The sequence below is a fragment of the Oryctolagus cuniculus genome, chromosome 10 (genome assembly GCF_051225735.1).
Source record: "Oryctolagus cuniculus isolate XC-2025 breed Fujian yellow rabbit chromosome 10, ASM5122573v1, whole genome shotgun sequence".
Taxonomy (NCBI): Eukaryota; Metazoa; Chordata; class Mammalia; order Lagomorpha; family Leporidae; genus Oryctolagus; species Oryctolagus cuniculus.
The window spans coordinates 15,836,952-15,857,608 of record NC_142876.1 but is presented as its reverse complement, the minus strand read 5'-3'; the positions used below and the strand labels follow the sequence as shown (position 1 = coordinate 15,857,608).

Here is a 20,657-nt window from a genome sequence, read left to right as displayed (position 1 = left end):
CCATAACACCAGTCCCAGGATGCAGCGTCTTAACCAACATCTTAAAGTACCCTTGTCCTGTGAGGTCAGAAAAAGTTCAGAAGTACTAGCTGAGGAAAAGTTTTAATTTAATCATTAAACCAAGAAATCTCACAAACACCAATTAGAAGAAACATGAAGCAAAGTGTGCTAAGAAAAATAGGGTTCAGACACCCTGGATCTTCTTGAGATCTAATTTTGTTGCTCTTGCTCTTCCTGTTCCCTGTCTAGTGGCTGTTAGACATTTCTCAAAACTGTTAAATGGAATTTATTTATGCTAATATTTATAAAAATCTATTTTCTCTTGACTGTTTCTTCTGCTGGCTCTTGGCGAGTAATCATACAAATAAATATGTCACTTTTTACTTGGTTCTTACTATATGACATGTATTTCTTATTAATTCACTTATATGCATAGACTTCAGTACCCTGTGACATAGTATGTATTCAGTATCTAGAACTGGGGACATTGTTGTTGTATACAGCTCCATCACTGTGTCAAGTTAATCACAGTAGTTTTGCCATCAAGTTGCTAGGACTTGCCTGATTGTAATTCTGCCGTAGGCCCTTCCTGGGAAATGAAGACTTCGGATTTTCTCAGACCTCTATCTCTCAGTCTTGGTGCTAGTCTTTCTGTTTTGCCCCTCTCCAAAAGTCACAAGTTCACAGTACACATCCTTTGTGGATTGCTGTTAGGTTTATCTTTGAAGACTTAAAAACCTTTCATTTTTATCTTTCTCTCATAGTAAATGTAAATTGAATATATGTAGATGGAAGAATAGCAGCTAACTGCTAGTTTCATTAAGTCCTAGATGTCAAATGCTGTTTTCCTGTCTTGCTCTATAATATTTTCTTCTTAGTGTGCTTAATTCTAGACATCAATAAAAATCTTGAATTCATCTCTAAAATAAAACTAAATTGTGAAGGATATATAATAAATGAGTTAAAATAGAGGAGGTAAAATGGTATTCTAAAGTCTGAAGGAAAAGGTTCTTTACCTAGTGTTAAAATGTATGTATGGAGTAGATATTACAGTTCTTACCATAATTACATTACTGCGGCTGTAATATAAGCTTGGTTGTAAATTAGATTATTTCCCTACAATGCTTCTCTTGTCTGATTAGTTTTTCTGGGGTACAGATAAAGGGAAAACATAAGCTCATTTTTAATGGAGTGACTTGTTTGCTTGTGTTTTAGGGAAGCCTCACAGTACCAGCAGCTCTGAACGGATTCAGCTCTCAGGAATGTATAATGTCCGGAAAGGCAAAATGCAGCTGCCAGTGAACCGATGGACACGACGTCAAGTTATCCTGTGTGGGACCTGCTTGATAGTATCCTCTGTGAAAGACAGCCTGACCGGAAAGATGCATGTTCTGCCACTGATAGGTGGAAAAGTAAGTTAAAAACAAACTACTCAAGGTTTCCCAGGATCACTACAGATGTTACTTTAAGCCGTTTCTGTACTAAGGGAGGGCAGATGGTTTTTGATGAATGCTAGGTCTTACTTGTTCTTGTGCTCTCCCACTGGGGCCTTTTTGATTGGTGGAGTTGTGGAAGGTGATGCCGTGGGCTCACGTGAGCCCTGCTGCTCTTCCTTTCATTGGTGCATTCATTTTACCTGCTGCCCAGAAAATACTGTCATATTTTAGAGTGTAGATCATAAATTCATTGTTTCTGCGTGGACATCTTTTGTTGTCTTGAGCATAGACTTAGTAGTAGAGAATACTTATCCCCAAGCCCTTGACCTCAGGAACATTCAAGCATGCTTACCAAGAGTAAGACTCTCGTGCTGAAGTCTTTGGTCACACTTCCCCTACCACTCTGTTTATTTGTGTTTTGTGACCAGTGAGGTTAATACTTTCAGTATATTCTGAGGCTGGTCATACATTTTGAACCTGAAATGTAGCTCATTTCAGAGAAAACATGTGATATAACCAACAAATATTTCTGATACTCCAGGCTGCTTTCCTTTGGGTATGTTAACTATTTTATTCCTATCATTTATAAAATAGAAAGAACCAGATTGCTTGGGAAAATATTAAATTCTTTACTGTGCCAGATTTAATTATAAACTCTAAGCATTTGTAAGGGTTGCATCATCATAATATGTCAGTGTTTCTTGGCATTTAAATAAGATAATCTGTTGATAAATAGGAACAAAGATTTGGATGAGAAAATGCATTGTTGGAAATTGGGAATATTTTAAATGCTTTTTTTTACTATTCCCCTTCCCTCACCGTCCTGAGTGGGCATGGGAAAGCAGGCAGAATATGAAGAATATGAAGGAAGAAAAATAAGCCAACTTTTCTTAAAGTAAACCTTCTAAAATTGACAAATGTCTGAAATGAAGAAGGTAAGACCAGATGAGTGGTTTTGTTGTTCACCTGATGTGTGGCAGACTCATTCTTTGTTCATTCATAAGGTTAAACTAACCTTTAGTTTTGAGTAAGTAGCCAATGTTAAATTGCTTCCCCTTTTATTACATGTACTAGTCCTAAGAAGGCTAGTATTTGATAATTTTCTGAAATAGGTATTAGCCCAGCTGCAAGGTATATTCAGGTCCTTTTCAGTCATTCATATTGAAACCATTGCTCCTTAAACTTTTGTCTGGACATTGCAGGATTAGTGACTGATATGTAAGATTTTTTGTTATTTGGATATATTACTGAAAATTAGTCATCAGTACAACCATCATAGATCATTGTTAAAAATGTGTGTTTAATGTTTGATGATGTATTAGGTCAACAGTCTGTCTCTTCTCTATGATGCTGGATATTTGCATAGGCAAATCAATATCACTGTTTATTAAGTATCCTTTGGGGAAGGCACTGTGCTAGCCACCCCAGAAACACCTAAATGGGAAAGTAACCATCCCTGCCTTTGAATAGGTTCTAATTTAGTTTCAGGTGATGAGGGATGGACCCAGCAGTGTCTACTGTAAGAGAGATGAAGAGAAAATACTGTAAGTATTTAGTGAAGGATAGGGTTTTTTTTTTTTTTTTTTTTTTGGAATGAAAGGTAACAATTATAGTGGAACTTGAAGAGTGAAAATCATTTGACACATGAAGAAGATGGTCAAAAAGATTGTTATACTCAGAGAGGCTGAGACAGGAAAGCACGTGGAATGTTCAGATAAGGTCAGATCTAGTTATAATTAGCATTTTCTTCACAGCTGGAGACTTGTCCTGTTTCCCAGGGCTTTTATTGGGAGGACATCTACCATTGAGTGAATTGAAAGTTAATAGCTTCCTCTTCTTGCGAGCAAACCCTGTAAAACCTGTTGACCAAGTTAGGACACAATATTTCACTTTGTAATAATAAGCTTTCATTAATATTTGTCTATTCCTTGTTTTTATTCTGTTAAAGACAAAACTGAGAGTAAATAGTTTTTCCCTCCTTTTCTTTTAAATTTGTAAATACAGAAGATCTCAAAATAAGATGTGATATAGCTTGGTTATAGTCTAGGTATAATTGTTATGGTATCAGATTGAAATAGCACTGGAGCATGGTCATTAGTTTATGTTCAAATGACAAATTATTTTGTTGTGAAAGCTCTCAAAATTTAGTTGTTGAAAAATGTATAGTAGAGCCGGCGCCGTGGCTCAATAGGCTAATCCTCCACCTTGTGGCGCCGGCACACCGGGTTCTAGTCCCGGTTGGGGCGCCGGATTCTGTCCCGGTTGCCCCTCTTCCAGGCCAGCTCTCTGCTATGGCCAGGGAGTGCAGTGGAGGATGGCCCAGGTGCTTGGGCCCTGCACCCCATGGGAGACCAGGAAAAGCACCTGGATCCTGGCTCCTGCCATCGGATCAGTGCGGTGCGCCGGCTGCAGCGGCGGCCATTGGAGGGTGAACCAACGGCAAAGGAAGACCTTTCTCTCTCTGTCTCTCTCTCTCACTGTCCACTCTGCCTGTCAAAAATAAAATAAAATTAAAAAAAAAAAATGTATAGTAAATGAGTTTTTATTCATTTTGCAGTTCTTTAATTTTTCCTTTAGAATTTAACAGAATTTTGATAATATACTTTGATTACAATTTGCTTAAAATATGAAGCCTAATAAATTGAGTAAACTGGTTTTTTTTCTTTTAAAGAATTGATTTTACACCTGTTATATCACACAGCATGTTTTTAATATGGACATATTAACTCCCTAATAAAATAAAATAAAGACAAAGTTTCTTGTTGGAAACAAGTTATCTACCACTTCATCTTCAAACATTACTGCACTTTTAACTTTCATAATTTGACAAAGCCTTCATGAAATTATTTGCAGACTAATTTTAACACCCTTAGAACTGGGCACTCATGGTCCAGTGACATAACTTTTCTTGGCCTCGTATCCCAGTCTGCATGCCTTATTGGGCTGGGTGGGACTGTGGAGTTTGGAGAGCTGGCGGCACTGCCAACAGTGGACCCTCATGAGAAAGTGTATCACTTCTGACTGCTTCCTTCTTCCATTGCTCCTCAATTACATGTATGCACCCATCCTCACTTACCTTGGCTGCCAGTGGAGAGGAAAGGTGATCAGTAACTGTTAGCTGCTTGATTTAGGAGCCTTCACAGCAGCAACACCAGTGTTCTGTACGGCCTATGTTTGTTTGTTTGTTTTTTAAAGACTTTTATTTATTTATTTGAGGGGTAGAGTTACAGACCCTGAGAGGGAGAGACAGAGAGAAAGGTCTTCCTTCTGTTTGTTCACCCCCCAAAAGGCTGCAACGGCTGGAGCTGTGCCCATCTGAAGCCAGGAGTCAGGAGCTTCTTCTGGATCTCCCATGCAGATGCAGGGGCCCAAGCACTTGGACCATCTTCTGCATTCCCAGGCCACAGCAGAGAGCTGGACTGGAAGAGGAGCAGCCAGGACTAGAACTGGCTCCCATATGGGATGCCGGCACCACAGGCGGAGGATTAACTTACTGCGCCAGGGTGCCAGCCCCTCAGCCTATGTTTTTACATATGTCCCATTCCCTTCCTGCAACCCAGAGGCATCCATTCTCTTATAATGTGTAGTCATAAATTTCTTCCTGTTTGAAATAAACTTTTTCATGTCAGTATGTTTTGCTTGTTTTTAATCTGAATAAAACTGGGATCATACTGCATGTAGTCTCCTGTGATTGAGTTTTGCACCCAATATTATGTTTTGTAATAAGATTCCATGTGACTCATGTGGTTTTCATTTCTGTATAATGTTCCACTCTGTAAACATTCCATCATTTAAGTAATTTTCCTGCTGATGGACATTTGGGTTGCTTCCAGTTTTTTATTGTTACAAACAATGCTATTGACACAGTCTTATGTTGATATGCCTCTTGGTACTAAAGAACTTTTTTAGGACATAGTTTGCAACAGTTTCTGTGCCTAGGGCACATTTGGCAATATGTAGGAATGTTTTGATGGTCAAATGATCCCACAGAAAACATATCAGTTAATATAGGCTAAAGTTATGCCATGGTAACAACTTCCCCTGACTCCCACCCCTACCCCCAATCCAAGTGACTTTTTTTTAAAAAGAAGTCATGTGATTTACCAGAATTGTCCTAAGCTACCTAAGTTTTTATTTTTTTAAAAGGTTATTTATTTAAAAGGCAGAGTTTCTGAGAGGCAGGCAGAGAGAGAGAGAGAGAGATAGAGAGAGAGAGGTCTTCCATCTGCTGGTCCACTCCCCAACTGACCACAACAGCCGGAGCTGAGCCAATCCGAAGCCAGGAGCCAGGAGCTTCTTCCGGGTCTCCCATGTGCGAGCAGGGGTCCGAGGACATGAGCCATCTTCTGCTTTCCCAAGCCATAGCAGAGAGCTAGATCAGAAGTGGAGCAGCCGGGACTCAAACCGGTACCCATATGGGATGCTGGCACTGCAGGCAGAGGCTTTGCCCACTAAGCCACAGCACCAGTCCCTTAGTGACTTTTAACAGCTGTTATTTTATTTTATTTTATTTTATTTTATTTTATTTTATTTTATTTTATTTATGACAGGCAGTTAGACAGTGAAAGAAAGAGGACAGAGAAAAAGGTCTTCCTTTTCTGTTGGTTCACCCCGCAAGCGGTCGCTCCGGCCAGCACGTTGCGGCTGGTGTGCTGTGCTGATCCGAAGCCAGGAGCCAGGTGCTTCCTCCTGGTCTCCCATGCGGGTGCAGGGTCCAAGCACTTGGGCCATCCTCTACTGCCTTCCTGGGCCACAGCAGAGAGCTGGCCTGGAAGGGGAGCAATCAGGACAGAATCTGGTGCCCCGACCAGGACTAGAACCCCAGGGTGCTGGCGCCGCAGGTGGACGATTAGCCTAGTGAGCCGTGGCAACGGCCAACAGCTGTTCTTAATTGCATTCTATGTCTACTGTGAGAAAGAGAGGTTGGAATTTCTTTTTTTATATAGTTGTGCAAGAAACCATCCTGATGGTGGCTTTCTTCTTTTTATTTCATTTTAAAATTTTATTTATTAATTATTTATTTGAAAAAGATAGAGCTCCTGTCCCCTGAATACCTATAGTAGTAGCCTCAGAATGGGCTAGGGACAGAAACTGGGGCTGGGAACATAATCCAAGCCTCCTTTATGGGTGCTAGGAACGCAATTGCTTACACCATCACTGTTGCCTCCCCAGGTCTGCATTAGCAGGAAATTACTGCCAGGAACCAGAATAGGGTATTGAACCCAGGTACTGTCATGTGGCCTGCTTCTGGCATCTTAACTTCTAGGCTAAGCGCTCCCTCCCGTATTCCTTTGTAATTCTAACATTAGAGACACACAGCCTGCCTTTGTTGCTTTGGCAAGGGAAGAGGTAACTGGAGGATCATTCACTGGCTTTTGTCCATTTGGATATAAAAGTGACACATGGCCAGAGCTACTTATGTATGACTCCATCCTAATTGCAAGAGATATTGGGAATGTAGAAAAGCAGATAGTCATTGTTGAGTACTGTTATCTGGCATTTCAAGGACAGGGACTGAGAGTAAAAATAACATGCAAAGCATTGGACAATGAAGAGCTGTTCAATACAAAATTCCTATAATGACCTCCTTGAGAATTACATACTCAGCCATGCCATTACTGGGTTCTGTGCACATTTGCTTTTTTTTTTTTTTTTTTTTTTTGACAGGCAGAGTGGACAGAGAGAGAGACAGAGAGAAAGGTCTTCCTTTGCCGTTGGTTCACCCCCCAAGTGGTCGCTCCGGCCAGCATGTTGGCGGCCGGCGTGCTGTGCTGATCTGAAGCCAGGAGCCAGGTGCTTCTCCTGGTCTCCCATGGGGTGCAGGGCCCAAGTACTTGGGCCATCCTCCACTGCACTCCCTGGCCACAGCAGAGAGCTGGCTTGGAAGGGGGGCAACCGGGACAGAATCCGGCACCCCGACCGGGACTAGAACCCGGTGTGCCGGTGCCGCTAGGTGGAGGATTAGCCTATTGAGCCACGGTGCCAGCCCACATTTACTTTTACAAGATGATAAATTATTTTCTAAGATTGCTATACACTCACATCAGCATACACATGTTTCTCTGCATCTTCACCACCATTTTGCTGAAGTATTAATGACAATAAAATTCAGATTTTGGTAATAATTTGATAACTGTATATTCCCAAGTATAATTCAATAGTTATATAGACCCATGAAGTTATTTGCATAATCAAGGTAGTAGTAAACATATCTATCAACTCTAGAACTTTCCTTTTGCTATCTGTATTCCTTTTCCCCTGCCCCTTCCTGTATGTTGCTTTTCATCTCCAAGAAGCCACTTACCTGATTTCTGTCAATATGGACTAATATAAATGGTATCAAAAGTGTTTTCTCTTTGATTTATGGAAATGCAGTTGATTTTTAACTATTGAGCTTATATCCAACCACTTTGATAAACTCTTTTGGTTTCTTTAATATAATGCCTGTAGATTCCTTTTAGTTCACTGTGTAGCTAATCATATAATAGTCAAATAATGGCGTGACAAATATCTTTCTTCCCTTCTGTGGGTAGGACTCTAGTACAGTATTCAATAGAAATAGTAAGTACTTGTCTAATCGGTGATTGCCTCCTTATTAACACTGCAGCTTTTCTCAGATGTTTCATAAAAATGTTTGGTCAGCCTATGTGAGTTATTCGTTATATTGGTAAAAGTTTTTATCATGAATGATGATGAATTATTACCTTCTTTTTTCTTCAGTTATCTCAATAGTCATATGGTTGCCTTTTTTTTACTGCTATTGTGATTAATTGTTTTGACAATTTATAATAATATTAAGCCATTTTTCCTTACCTGAGGTAAATTCAACTTGTCCTTGAAATATTTTTTCTCCATACTGAATTCGGGTGAAATATTTTATTTAAAGGAAGTCTTCATGACTGATGCTGCTCATAGTTTTCCTTTTTTGTTATTGGTTCAGTTTTGGTTATACTGGTCTCAGAGACTAGGTGGATGTGTTTTCATTCATGTTTTTTATTTGGTGAATATTTACATAAATTCTTGACACTTTAGTAAAACTCACCTGTAAAACTCTATGGTTCTTGGGGCCAGCGCTGTGTAGTAGCAGGTAAAGCCGCCACCTGCAGAGCCAGCATCCCATATGGGTACCTGTTTGAGTCCTGGCTGCTCCACTTCCAATCCAGCTCTCTGCTATGGCCTGGGAAAGCAGTAGAGGATGGCCTGAGTCATTGAGCCCCTGCACCTGTGTAGGAAACCTGGCATAACCTCCTGGCTCCTGGCTTAGGATCAGCATAGCTCCGGCCGTTGTGGCCGTCTAGGGAGTGAACCAGCGAGTGAAAGACTTCTTTCTCTCTCTCTGCCTCTGATGCTCTGTAACTCTACCTTTCAAATAAATAAGTAATCTTTTTAATAAAGTTAAAAACTATGGTTCTGAAGCTGCTGTTTTGGCATAGCAGGTTGAGCCAACAGCATCCAGTATGGGTGCTGCTGAGTCCCAGCTGCTCCACTTCCCATTCAGCACCCTGCTAATGAGCACTGGAAAACAGCAGAAGATGGCCCAAGTGTTTGGGCCCTTCACCCGTGTGGGAGACCTCAAGTTCCTGGCTCGTGGTCATTTGGGGAGTGAATTAGCAGATGTAAAGTTCATTCTCTCTCTCTCTCTATATATATGTATGTCTGTCTCCTCTCTGTAACTCTGCCTTTCAAGTAAAATAAATCTTTTAAAAAAATAAAAAATAACCTCTATGATTTTGATATTTTCTTGAGAAAAATTTTTTTAAATATTCAGTTTCTTAAATGGTTTCAGAATTATTTAGACCTTTTTTTTTGATTTAGTGTTGGTAAAAAGAATTGGTCACAAAATTGTGGTATTTTCTTTCTGAGTCTGTAGTAATGTCCCCCTTTTCATTAATACTTAGTGTTTTCTTGATATAACTTGCCAGATAATTGATAAATTTTATTTTTAAATTTTTATTTGAGATATGACAGAAACAAAAAGATCCTCATCTGATTCATTACCTAAATGGCCATGATGGTTGGGGCTGTGCCAGGCCAGAGCCTAGAGCCTAGAGCCTGGGATCCTCATGCCGGTTACAGGGCCCCAGGTACTTGGACCATCTTCCGCTGCTTTGGCAGGTGCTTTAACAGGGAGCCCACTTGGAACGGAAGTAGATTTTGGCTTAACCTGCTGAGCCACAACTTCCAGCCCTTTGAGATCAGTTTTTTGCTTTGATAATGTTCTCTGTTGCATGTTTGGTTTTCATTTCATCAGCTTCTGCTTTTAACATTGCCTTCATTATACTTCGGAATTATTCAGTTTTTGATTTCAGATTTTTCCCCAAAGTTCTTAAGAATATGTGCTGATCAAATTAGTTTTCTGACATGTTTCCTGATATATTTAAAAATTTAAATTTCCCTTTATAGCTACTGATACTGCATTCCTCAGATTTTGATATGTGGTATTTTTACAATCATTTATTTATTTTTATTTATTTATTTTTTTTTTTGACAGGCAGAGTGGACAGTGAGAGAGAGAGAGACAGAGAGAAAGGTCTTCCTTTGCCATTGGTTCATCCTCCAATGGCTGCCGTTGCCGGCGTGCTGCAGCCGGCGCACCGCGCTGATCCGAAGCCAGGAGCCAGGTGCTTCTCCTGGTCTCCCATGCAGGTGCAGGGCCCAAGCACTTGGGCCATCCTCCACTGCACTCCCTGGCCACAGCAGAGAGTTGGCCTGGAAGAGGGGCAACCGGGACAGAATCCAATGCCCTGACCAGGACTAGAACCCAGTGTGCTGGCGCCGCAAGGTGGAGGATTAACCTAGTGAGCCACGGCGCCAGCCTACAATCATTTAGTTTTAAGGTTTTTTATTTCTTTTTTAATCTCTGAGTTGTTTAGTAGTATGTAGTTGAAAATTGTGTTATTTAGAAGTCTGTTAATATTCTAAGAAGACATGGATTTTTAAAAACTGATTTCTAATTAAATATTATTGTGGTGCAAGAGCATGTTCTTTGTGATAATGATCTTTTAAAAATCTTTTTATGCTTTCTTTGTGACTCGGCTTGTGATCATCTTCGTAAATGAGACATAGGAGTTTGTGTAATACAGTGCCACCTTATTGTGTAGATTTTCCTCTTTGTAAAAAATGTGCTGGCAGTGGAAGTTAGAATTTTCTGTGTTACTGCATCATTAGGACTTGAAAGTTCTCACAGTAGGGTTTTATTTCAGGTTATTCTCAGTTTCATGTTAAATTTTTAAAAACATTTAGCATGCTTGAAAGACTTCTTTTTACTATGATTATTTATTTATTTGAAAGGCAGAGTTTACTGAGAGAGAGAAGGAAAGACAGATCTATCTTCTGGTTCACTCACCCCAGCAATGGCCAGGTCTGGACTTGGCTGAAGCCTGGAGTTTCTTCCTGGTCTCCCATGTGGTTTCAGGGGCCCAAGGACTTGGACCATCTTCAGCTGCTTTCCCAAGCACTTTAGCAGGGAGCTGAATCAGAAGTAGAGCAGCTAGAACTCAAACGGGCACCCATATGGGATGTCGGCACAGCAGACCACAGCTTAACCCACTGCACCACAGTGCCAGTCCCAAAAGGCCTCTTTTAAAGAAAGCTGTAGTGCAGAATAATACAAAAGTTCCTTAAGTGAAAGTTCTTAAGTAAAAAATCGTCCCAAGAGGAAGTAAATACCCAGCATCCTATTATGAGGGCATCGAGGGAGTAAGAAAAGGAGTCTCTGCTGATTTTAAAACAGGAAGAAGAGAATTTCACTGTGGAGGGGAAATCTGATGAAGACGACACTGCCCTTTTTTGGCTTCCTTGTAATGAAAACTGGTTGGTCAAATACAAGGAACTTAGTTATTTTAAGTAATCGGAGGAACATATGTAGGGAAAGATGCAAATCTGTGTTGGCTCACTGATTCAAGGTGAAGTTGGTGAAACGTGTCAGAGATTCTGCTCTTACTTGATTTTGCCTCTCTGCTTGTTTTTATAGGTAGAAGAAGTGAAAAAGCACCAGCACTGTTTAGCATTTAGCTCCTCTGGACCCCAAAGCCAGACGTACTACATTTGCTTTGATACTTTCACAGAGTATTTAAGGTGGCTGCGACAAGTCTCCAAGGTAAGCAAGCATTTCCCCAGGAATCTGTTCAGTTGAGTGCTGGCTGTGGAATTTTCTGTCTGCTTTACTCAGGACCAAAATAGAGTTACACACAGATTTTTTTTTTTTTTCGCAGATACTATCCATGGCTAGCAATTTTTAGTTTTTTAAAAGGTTTAAGTAGCTTTTTAAATATTGGTTTTTATTTGCCAGGTTTTGTTTCTACTTTTTCAATGGATAGATTATTATTACTATTTTAACGTTATAGATACAAATGAGGAATTGAGAATATTTAAGGGACTAGCCCAAGGCAGGATAACTACAAAACCACAGAATACCGAGAATTGCTGCAAATTTCCCCTCTTCGTCTTACTTTAAACAGTCTAATCTTTGCAGGTGGAAGACTGTGTCCCTCTTTTTGGTCTATAAATGAAATGAAAAAAAATTATGCCATCTCTTCACTTTTATTCTCTATCTGATTGAACATTTTAGATTCCCTTGATTAAATAAAATCACCATGGGCTGGTGCCGCGGCTCACTAGGCTAATCCTCCGCCTGCGGCGCCGGCATCCCAGGTTCTAGTCCCAGTCGGGGCGCTAGATTCTGTCCCAGTTGCCCCTCTTCCAGGCCAACTCTCTGCTGTGGCCAGGGAGTGCAGTGGAGAATGGCCCGAGTGCTTGGGCCCTGCACCCATGGGAGACCAGAAGAGGTACCTGGCTCCTGGTTTCAGATCAGTGTGGTGTGCCAGCCGCAGCGGCCATTGGAGGGTGAACCAATGGCAAAGGAAGACCTTTCTCTCTGTCTCTCTCTCTCACTGTCCACTCTGCCTGTCAAGAAAAAAAAGAAGGAAGGCTAAATAAAGTCACCATGTTCATGAAGTGATACATCTTTGTGTCTGTAATGGGGACCAGAATAGCACAATAAATACAACAAATAACTAAAAAAGCTAATATTTCAACTACTGAAGGAGAAGCTGTTTTTTACATTTCATTTGTAGAATTATGTGTAAACGATAGGGTAGATTACAGTACTTACTGCCCTTGTTTTGGGTGTGTTTTTGAAATGATGAAACCTCTCAAGGGTGTAGAAACATTACAACAAAATTTGCTTTCCTGTTTTTGAATTTATAATCCAATTTGTGATCCAAATTCACTGTAATTCAGATTTCTGTGTGATGTCATGATTTGTCCAGTGTGTAAGTAATAGAAAAATATTGTGAAAAACAGTTACCAAAATATTAGAGAATGATGTACAAAATGTCTTCTTGCAGTACTGGCTACATTTGAATGATCAAGTCAGTGATATAATATCACTGTGGAGTGTTCTCTTCTGGAGGCGACAAGCAGCTATTTATTTATTTATTTTTGGGTAGGACTTCAGAGTTATTTATTTATTTCTGGGTAGGACTTAGAAGGTTTCTCCAACCTGATAACCAAATGGTGGTTCTGTATGTATGGGGCAGCCACCCTACAGAGAGCAAGGGAAGAATCACACTTTTCTTTCAGACTTGCATGTTGAATTTTAAGTGGAGTATGCATTCAAAGCATTAATTGTCTACACACTGCTTTTTTCAGAATAAGATAACAAAATATTATCAAAGTGCAGCAAGTTTCTTTCTGTGTTATATGGAAATACTGATGTTTTAAAAAATAAGCATTTAAAAAAATTTTAAAAAGATTTACTTTATTTGGCAGAGTTGGTGGGGGTGGAGGGAGATCTTCATCCGCCCCAATAGCCAGGGCTGGGCCAGATTGAAGCCAGGAGCTAGGAGCTTTCTTTGAGTCTCCCATATGGGTACAGGCACTTGGGCCACCTTCTGCTGCTTTTCCAGGCACATTAACAGGGAGCCGGAACAGAAGTGGAGTATCTTGGACTTGGAACTAGTGCCCACATGGGATGCTGATGTCGCAGGCAACGGTTTTACCCACTACACCACAATGTGGCCCCCTAAAAACAGGCTTTTATCATTAAATTTTATTAATTATTTTGTAATATGGTTTCTAAAGTTTATTTGAAAGCCAGAGTGACTGAGAGATTGAAATTGAGATCTTTCATCAGCTGGTTCACCCTTCAAATGCCCACAACTTGGTCTGGTCTAGAGTGAAGCCAGGAGCCAGGAACTCAGTCCATGTCTTCCTCAGGGATTGCAAAGAACCCAAGAGTTTAAGCCATCCTCTACTGCCTCCCAGGATGTGTATTACCAGGGAGTTTGATCAGAAGTGGAGGCTGGGACTTGGGCCCAGACACTCCAGTATGGGATGTTCCTGTCCCAAGCAGTGACTTAACAAGTTAAGCAGTGACTTAACTTGCTGGTCCACACCCCCCCCCCCCAACTGGAATAATTTTATATTTGCAGAAAAGTTGAAGAGTTCATATATACTCCTCATTCAATTTACTGTACATATTACCATGAAGTATTTGTCAAAGCTAAGAAGCCAGCATTAGTACATTATGCTGAACTAACCTCCAGGTTTCATTTGTGTTTCACTAGTCATCCCACAGTCTTGTTTCTCTTCCAGGATCTAATCCCAGGCACCACAATGCATTCAGTTATCACATCTCACTTGTCACCTCTGGCCTGTGACATTTTTTTCAGTCATTCTGTTTTCCAAGACCTTGATACTTTTGAAGAGCATTGAGAAAATATTTTATAGAATTCTCTGTTTGGAGGTGTTTTGATCTTTTAGGTCAAATGCAGTGTGCTGCATTTTAGTCCAGTGTCAGCTGCTTTACATTCTTTTTGCAACAAATTAGAAGTCTAAATTTTTAATGTGAATAAAGATATAGCTAATATCATCTTACATATCATCTTATCATAGCAGATGTCGCTCCCCCATTCACGGAGGAACGACACAGGACCCTGCGCTGTTCTTTTGTCTGCTCGGCCCTTCCCGGGTTTGCTGCTGGTCCTTCCCGGGTTGGCTGCGACCCCTCCACCTCCGTGGAGGGGCGGCTCCCCCTGCCACTTTCCCCACTTCCGCAGGGGAGCGGCACACCGCCGGCCGGCTCTCTCTGGGCTGCTCAGATGTTATCCGGATGTTCCTCGTGCATGTTGTCTCTCTCCTCCTTTATAGTCCTCTCCCACCAATCCCAACTCTGCTACCCACACGCCGAGCACACTGCTCTCCTCCAATCAGGAGCAGGATCAGCTCCTGCAGCTTGTCAAACTGATGAGGCAGCTGCGTAGAGGTTGTTTGGTCGCTTTCTCTCAGCGCCATATTGTGGGAGAGCAGATGCATAGAATAAGTCTTAATTCCAGTAACTTAGTCCAGTCTCAGTTGCTCCCCACAAGCAGATTCTTTTAAAAAGATTTATTTTTTATTATGTTTAAATTATTAATAAATAATATTAATTATTTATTATGTTTAAATGTGGATGGATTTTGGTAAGAATCTGAAAGAAAAACAGGAAGGATTATCTGAATTTTTTTTATTTCTAATGACCATTCATCCTTGTTTGTTCTTGTGAGAGTAGAAAGACAAAAGGAGCCAAATACCTGTTATTTTTAGATTAATATGAGTTAGATAAGTAATTTGAAAAGAAATGTTGTTATTTTCAATTTACGCATCTAGATTTAGCAATAAGGGAAGTGTTCATCCTTGTTGTAATTTGTTTCACTTGATTTTTTGAGAAAATTTATAGAAGTTTATTAATTAAATGTGTTCTACCAAGGTAGACTCTTATGTACTTACTATGTTTTAAAATTAATAGCTTAATCTTAGCATTTAATATTGCTTGCCAAATTAGTACCCAGGGAGTCTCTTTAGAGCTTGTATTTTGGGCGTGTGTTAGTAGCAGTGCATCGTACGAGGGCGCGCCTTTGGGAGGATTATGATGTTGTCTGTAGAGTCATTGCTAAAACACTAATGCATGCGTGGCCAGTTTTAACAGCTCAGTAATCATCCTAACATGTATGCACAGGACTCTGTGTCCTCAACTGGGGTCCGTGTATCCCATGTCTATAAAGTAGATGGAGGAGCAGTGATGTCTTAAGGCTGAGAGCGGTAGCTGAGGGAAGAGCAGGGATTGTAGAAGAGCTCCTGTCTGTTACATGGGTAACGTTCTGGAAATGCAAACCTGGCTGTCATCTTTGTGGCCCACTTTTTAGACAAGTTGACTGATCCTCTGAATTCTTTTCAACGTTAGTCTTTCATGTGTATCTGTAGCCTGAATCTCATTCTTAATTTAGAAGTCTTAGTCACTTCTGTGACACTGTATTATCCCAATTTACAGTCTGTTTATTTCACACAAGATTAGAAATGGATTCAGATCACTAAGTTAGTATTGTGTGTCTTTTAGCATCTTATTATGGAAATGTCAGATAGTCTAAGTAGAGATAATAGTATTATAACACCCACATGCCTGTGACCCAGCTTCCACAATGGTCAACTCAAGACTGGTCTGCACACTCCTTTTCTCTCCTGTTATACAAAACCCCAGACATCTGTTATTTTACGCACAAATACTTGTGGGTATATGTATGTGTATCTCAAGGTGAGAACTCTTTTTACAGATAAAACCACAGGACCATTATCTATGTATTTTTTTAAAAGAATGAACATATCAGGTAACTATTAATTTTACACATTTCTGTTCAGATTACAAAGATTAGACTGTTGATTCAGGGCATCAGTATTGTGGCATAACAGATGAAGCTGTTGCCTGCAGCACCAGCATCCCACATGGGTGCTAGTTTGAGACCCAGATTCTCTGCTTCTGATCCAGCTCCCTGCTAACATGCTTGGGAAAGCAGTGGAAGATGGCCCAAGTCCTTGGGCCCCTGCACCCAAGTAGGAGACGCGGATGAAGCTCCTGGCTCCTGGCTTTGGCCTGGCCCAGCCCTGGCCATTGCAGCCATTTGGGGAATGAACCAGTGGATAGAAGATCTGGCTCTTTCTTTTTTCCTTCTCTGTCTCCATAACTCTGCCTTATAAAATAAATCTTAAAGGAAAACAGAATATTGATTCAGGTGTCTGTCTTCTGAAAAAATGTTCTGAAACATGTGATCCCAGAGAGTATATGCTCTTAACTTTTTGTCAGATGGGTTGAATACTCTTTAGTATTGACTGGCTAAATGAAGTTGAAAATAATTTCCTTCTGGATACATTCTAAAGTCCAGTATTTTGAATGTGGATAATAAAGGGAGTGAATTAAAAGTGATAGACTTTTATAGTTAGGATGCGGGTGGAATCTATTTCATCTGAAATACTTGAGAAGTGTTTTAGATTTTGGATTTTGGAACATTTGCATATACGTAATGCAGTAGCTTGAGGATGGGACCTAAGTCTAACCTGAAATTTACTTATATTTCAGATTCACTTTACACACGTGCTATAAAGGTGATTTTATACAATATTTTTTGTTATACTTGCATTTTGACTGCAGCCTGTCATATGAGGTCAGGTGTGAAATTTTCTCCTTTTGACTTCATATTGTAACTCCAAATGTTTTGCATTGGCAAGTACCTCAGAGTTTGGATTTCCAGATTAGGGGTGTTCAACCTGTGTTACATCTAGTAATAGGCATTCCCCACGACCCCAAGCCCTGAGATCCCCTCAGTTCTCTTCTGTAGGGGAAAGCACCTCCAACCAGTTTGGTTGGTTATAACTTGATGATTAGCCCAGAGTTACAAAATCAGACCTCTTAGGGGATATTTTAATTGCCTGTGTGTCTGTCTGAGTTGATCAGTAGTTGACTTGCGGGTGGTTGCAGGTGCCTTCACATTTGGCCCTCTCAGTGTTAACCACCATATTTTAATTCCATGTCTTTGGCACGGGGGGGAAAATGTCACTATAGTCAAAGGTCAGGACTGTATTTCACACTATTAAAGATCACATGAGATAATTAGTAAACATCACCTTTTAAATAAGAATAAGATAACATGGAAAACCGTTGAACTTTTGGTTTCTTACATTTAAAAATAGTGTTTTCCTGTTCAGCTTTTATTCAAATATTATTTTAGTAACCACTTGAGTCAAATCATTCTAGTGCGATAGTATTGAGGTACATCAGTGTCACTATATGTGATTGTAAGAAACCCTTTCATGTAAATTGGTCTTTTATTTTATTTATTTATTTATTTATTTATTTATTTATTTATTTTTGGACAGGCAGAGTTAGATAGTGAGAGAGAGAGAGACAGAGAGAAAGGTCTTTCTTTTTCCGTTGGTTTACCCCCGAAGTGGCCACTAGGGCCAGCGTATTGTGGCCAGCGCGCTGCGCCCATCGGAAGCCAGGAGCCAGGTGCTTCCTCCTGGTCTCCCTTGCGGGTGCAGGGCCCAAGGACCTGGGCCATCCTCTACTGCCTTCCCGGGCCACAGCAAAGAGCTGGACTGGAAGAGGGGCAACTGGGACAGAATCCGGCGCCCCAACTGGGACTAGAACCTGGGGTGCCGGCGCTGCAGGCGGAGGAGAAGTCCCAGGCTTTTCTGTAACCTCCCTGTTCACATTTTGTACCGATTCTTCAAATAAAGAATCCAGGGCCCTTTGACCAAAGACAGTCTAGCAAGCCATAGTAGCTTCTGATGTGGAACTAAGATCATGAGTGACATGGAGTTTTACTTATAGTAAGTTTGCTCTTGTCGTGATCAGAGCAAGGAAAAGTTTGGAGATTTGGTGTTTAAGGTATTTGGGCATGGGAGGGCTTCAAGGAAGTAAGGAGCCTGCTGACTCTTGAAGGAGCTCACCATGAAAACAGGAACGTTCCTTTCAAGGAGGAGTCTAGTATGTGCAGAAGTACAGCTATGATTAAAGTAAAAATAGTAGAATGATTTCTTTATACTTAAGCTTCAGCTATCCCTCTCTTATTTCCATATACTAATCCCTTCTGTTTTCCCTGTAGTGACTATTGTTTCTGAAATCTGAGTAACTACAGTTATGTGTTACTTAACCACAAAGACACGTTCTGAGAGCCTGGTCATTAGGCAATTTTGTCAGTGTGTGAACATTGCAGACTGTATTTACACAAATTGAGCGAGCAATGGTGTCATTAAGAGTTGGAGTCTTAGGTGGCCACCACCCTATATTCAGTCCACTGCCAACTAAAACTTTGTTATATAATCAAAATTTATACAAATAATAGATACCTAGTTTTCTTACTGTTTCATAACAAAAAATCATGCTTTTTTGAAACAATACCTATTTGTATATTAAGGCTGTTATCTTATAAAACTATGCTTTTCTTTATTTGAGAGATAAGGGGAGAGAGAGAGAGAGGAGAGGGTGAGGGAAGTAGAGAGAGTAAGCGGAATAGGTTATCCATCTGCTAGTTCACTTCCAAAACCCAAAATGCCCCTGAGGCTAGGTTAGTCTGAAGACTGGAGCCAGGAACCCAGTCCAGGTCTCCCAAGTGGGTGGAGGGACTCCACTACTTGGGCCATCATCTGCTGCCTCTCACGGTGCACATTAGCAGGAAGCTGGAATGAGGAGCCAGAGGTAGGATTCCAACCCAGGCACTCCAGTAAGAGAAATTGAGTTCCCCAACTCCATGTCTTAAATGCTATGCCAATTTCTTGCCACTGGGCTCTCCTCGTGTTCCTCCCTCTTCTTTCCTCCTGTCTTCTCATCCCTTGCCCCTTTCTTCTTCCTGCTCAACAGGGAGATGGGAGCAAGAGAGGAAAGAGAAGACAGTTACTGTTCTCTGTGTGCGCCAGGGGATTGTTCTAGGGTCCCTGGGGGTTGTTAGGATCTCAGCAAATAGAAATGTATTCCTCATGTCCTGATGGAACTCTGGAAACATTTTCCTGTAGAATCATTAAAAAAGGTTGATTGGGCCAGCATTCACAGCAGATAAAGCTGCAGCCTGCGACACCAGCATCCCATGTGTGTGCTGGTTTGAGACCCAGATGCTCTACTTTCGATTCAGCTCCTTACTAATGTGCCTGGGAAAGCAGCAGAAGATGGCCAAAGGACGTGGGCCCCTGCACCCACATGAGAGACTCAGAGGAAGCTTCTGGCTTCTGACTTCAAAATGGCCCATCCCTGCTAGTTGTGGCCATTTGGGGAGTGAACTAGTGGGTAGAAGACCTTTCTCTTTCTCTGTCTCACCATTTCTCTCTTTGTAACTCTGCCTTTCAAATAAATAAATAATCTTTAAAAAAATTAAAAAGTAAAAAAGGTTGATTAGGGTTCGTGCTTCTCTTATTAGTACTTTCAAATATGTGTGGATTCTGTCAATATAATGTTAGCTTTAATTAAATGCATGCTAGATCTTAAGTGGGGAACTTTAAACTATGTTTGAAAATTAGACAACTTGAGGAGCCGGCACCGCGGCTCACTAGACTAATCCTCCGCCTTGTGGCGCCGGCACACCGGGTTCTAGTCCCGGTCGGGGCCCCTCTTCCAGGCCAGCTCTCTGCTGTGGCCAGGGAGTGCAGTGGAGGATGGCCCAAGTGCTTGGGCCCTGCACCCGCATGGGAGACCAGGAGAAGCACCTGGCTCCTGGCTTCGGATCAGCGCGGTGCGCCGGCCGCAGCGCGTGGGCCTCGGCGGCCATTGGAGGGTGAACCAATGGCAAAGGAAGACCTTTCTCTCTGTCTCTCTCTCTCACTATCCACTCTGCCTGTCAAAAAATAAAAAAATAAAAAAAAATAAAAAATTAGACAACTTGGCCGGCACTGTGGCTCACTTGACTAATCCTCTGCCTGCGGCGCCGGCACACCGGGTTCTAGTCCCAGTTGGGGCACCAGATTCTGTCCCGGTTGCTCCTCTTCCAGTCCAGCTCTCTGCTGTGGCCTGGGAAGGCAGTGGAGGATGGCCCAAGTGCTTTGGCCCTGCACCCACATGGCAGACCAGGAGGAAGCACCTGGCTCCTGGCTTTGTTCGGATCAGTGCAGCGCGCTGGCCATAGCGGCCATTTTGGGGGTGAACCAATGGAAAGGAAGATCTCTCTCTCCGTCTCTCTCTCTCACTGTCTAAATATGCCTTAAAAAAAAAAAATTAGACAACTTGGCATTTTAATATTGAGAAGGCTCTTGTAAAAGGTAGTTACCAAAAAGGTAGTATTAATTGTTATAGTTCTATAAATAATTGCCTAACAATTATTTGGAATTTTCTTTGAAGACATTGTGTAGTTTAACCTTGAATTTTGTTCATCATCTTAGGTTGAGAGACTTAGAATTTAAGATTTGACAAAGGCCTTTATG

The 20,657-nt window shown here is 41.2% G+C and overlaps 1 protein-coding gene across 2 annotated transcripts in view; it reads left to right on the top strand.

Annotated features, from left to right (window-relative positions):
• The window catches only part of PHLPP1 (PH domain and leucine rich repeat protein phosphatase 1), a 228,904-nt gene that overhangs the window by 101,619 nt on the left and 106,628 nt on the right, over positions 1 to 20,657 (top strand). For both annotated transcript variants that reach the window (XM_051851890.3, XM_089305002.1), the window contains exons 2-3: positions 1,216 to 1,412; positions 11,410 to 11,535. In XM_051851890.3, coding sequence (XP_051707850.3) covers positions 1,216 to 1,412; positions 11,410 to 11,535 — 323 coding nt within the window. The remainder of the gene's footprint in view (positions 1 to 1,215; positions 1,413 to 11,409; positions 11,536 to 20,657) is intronic.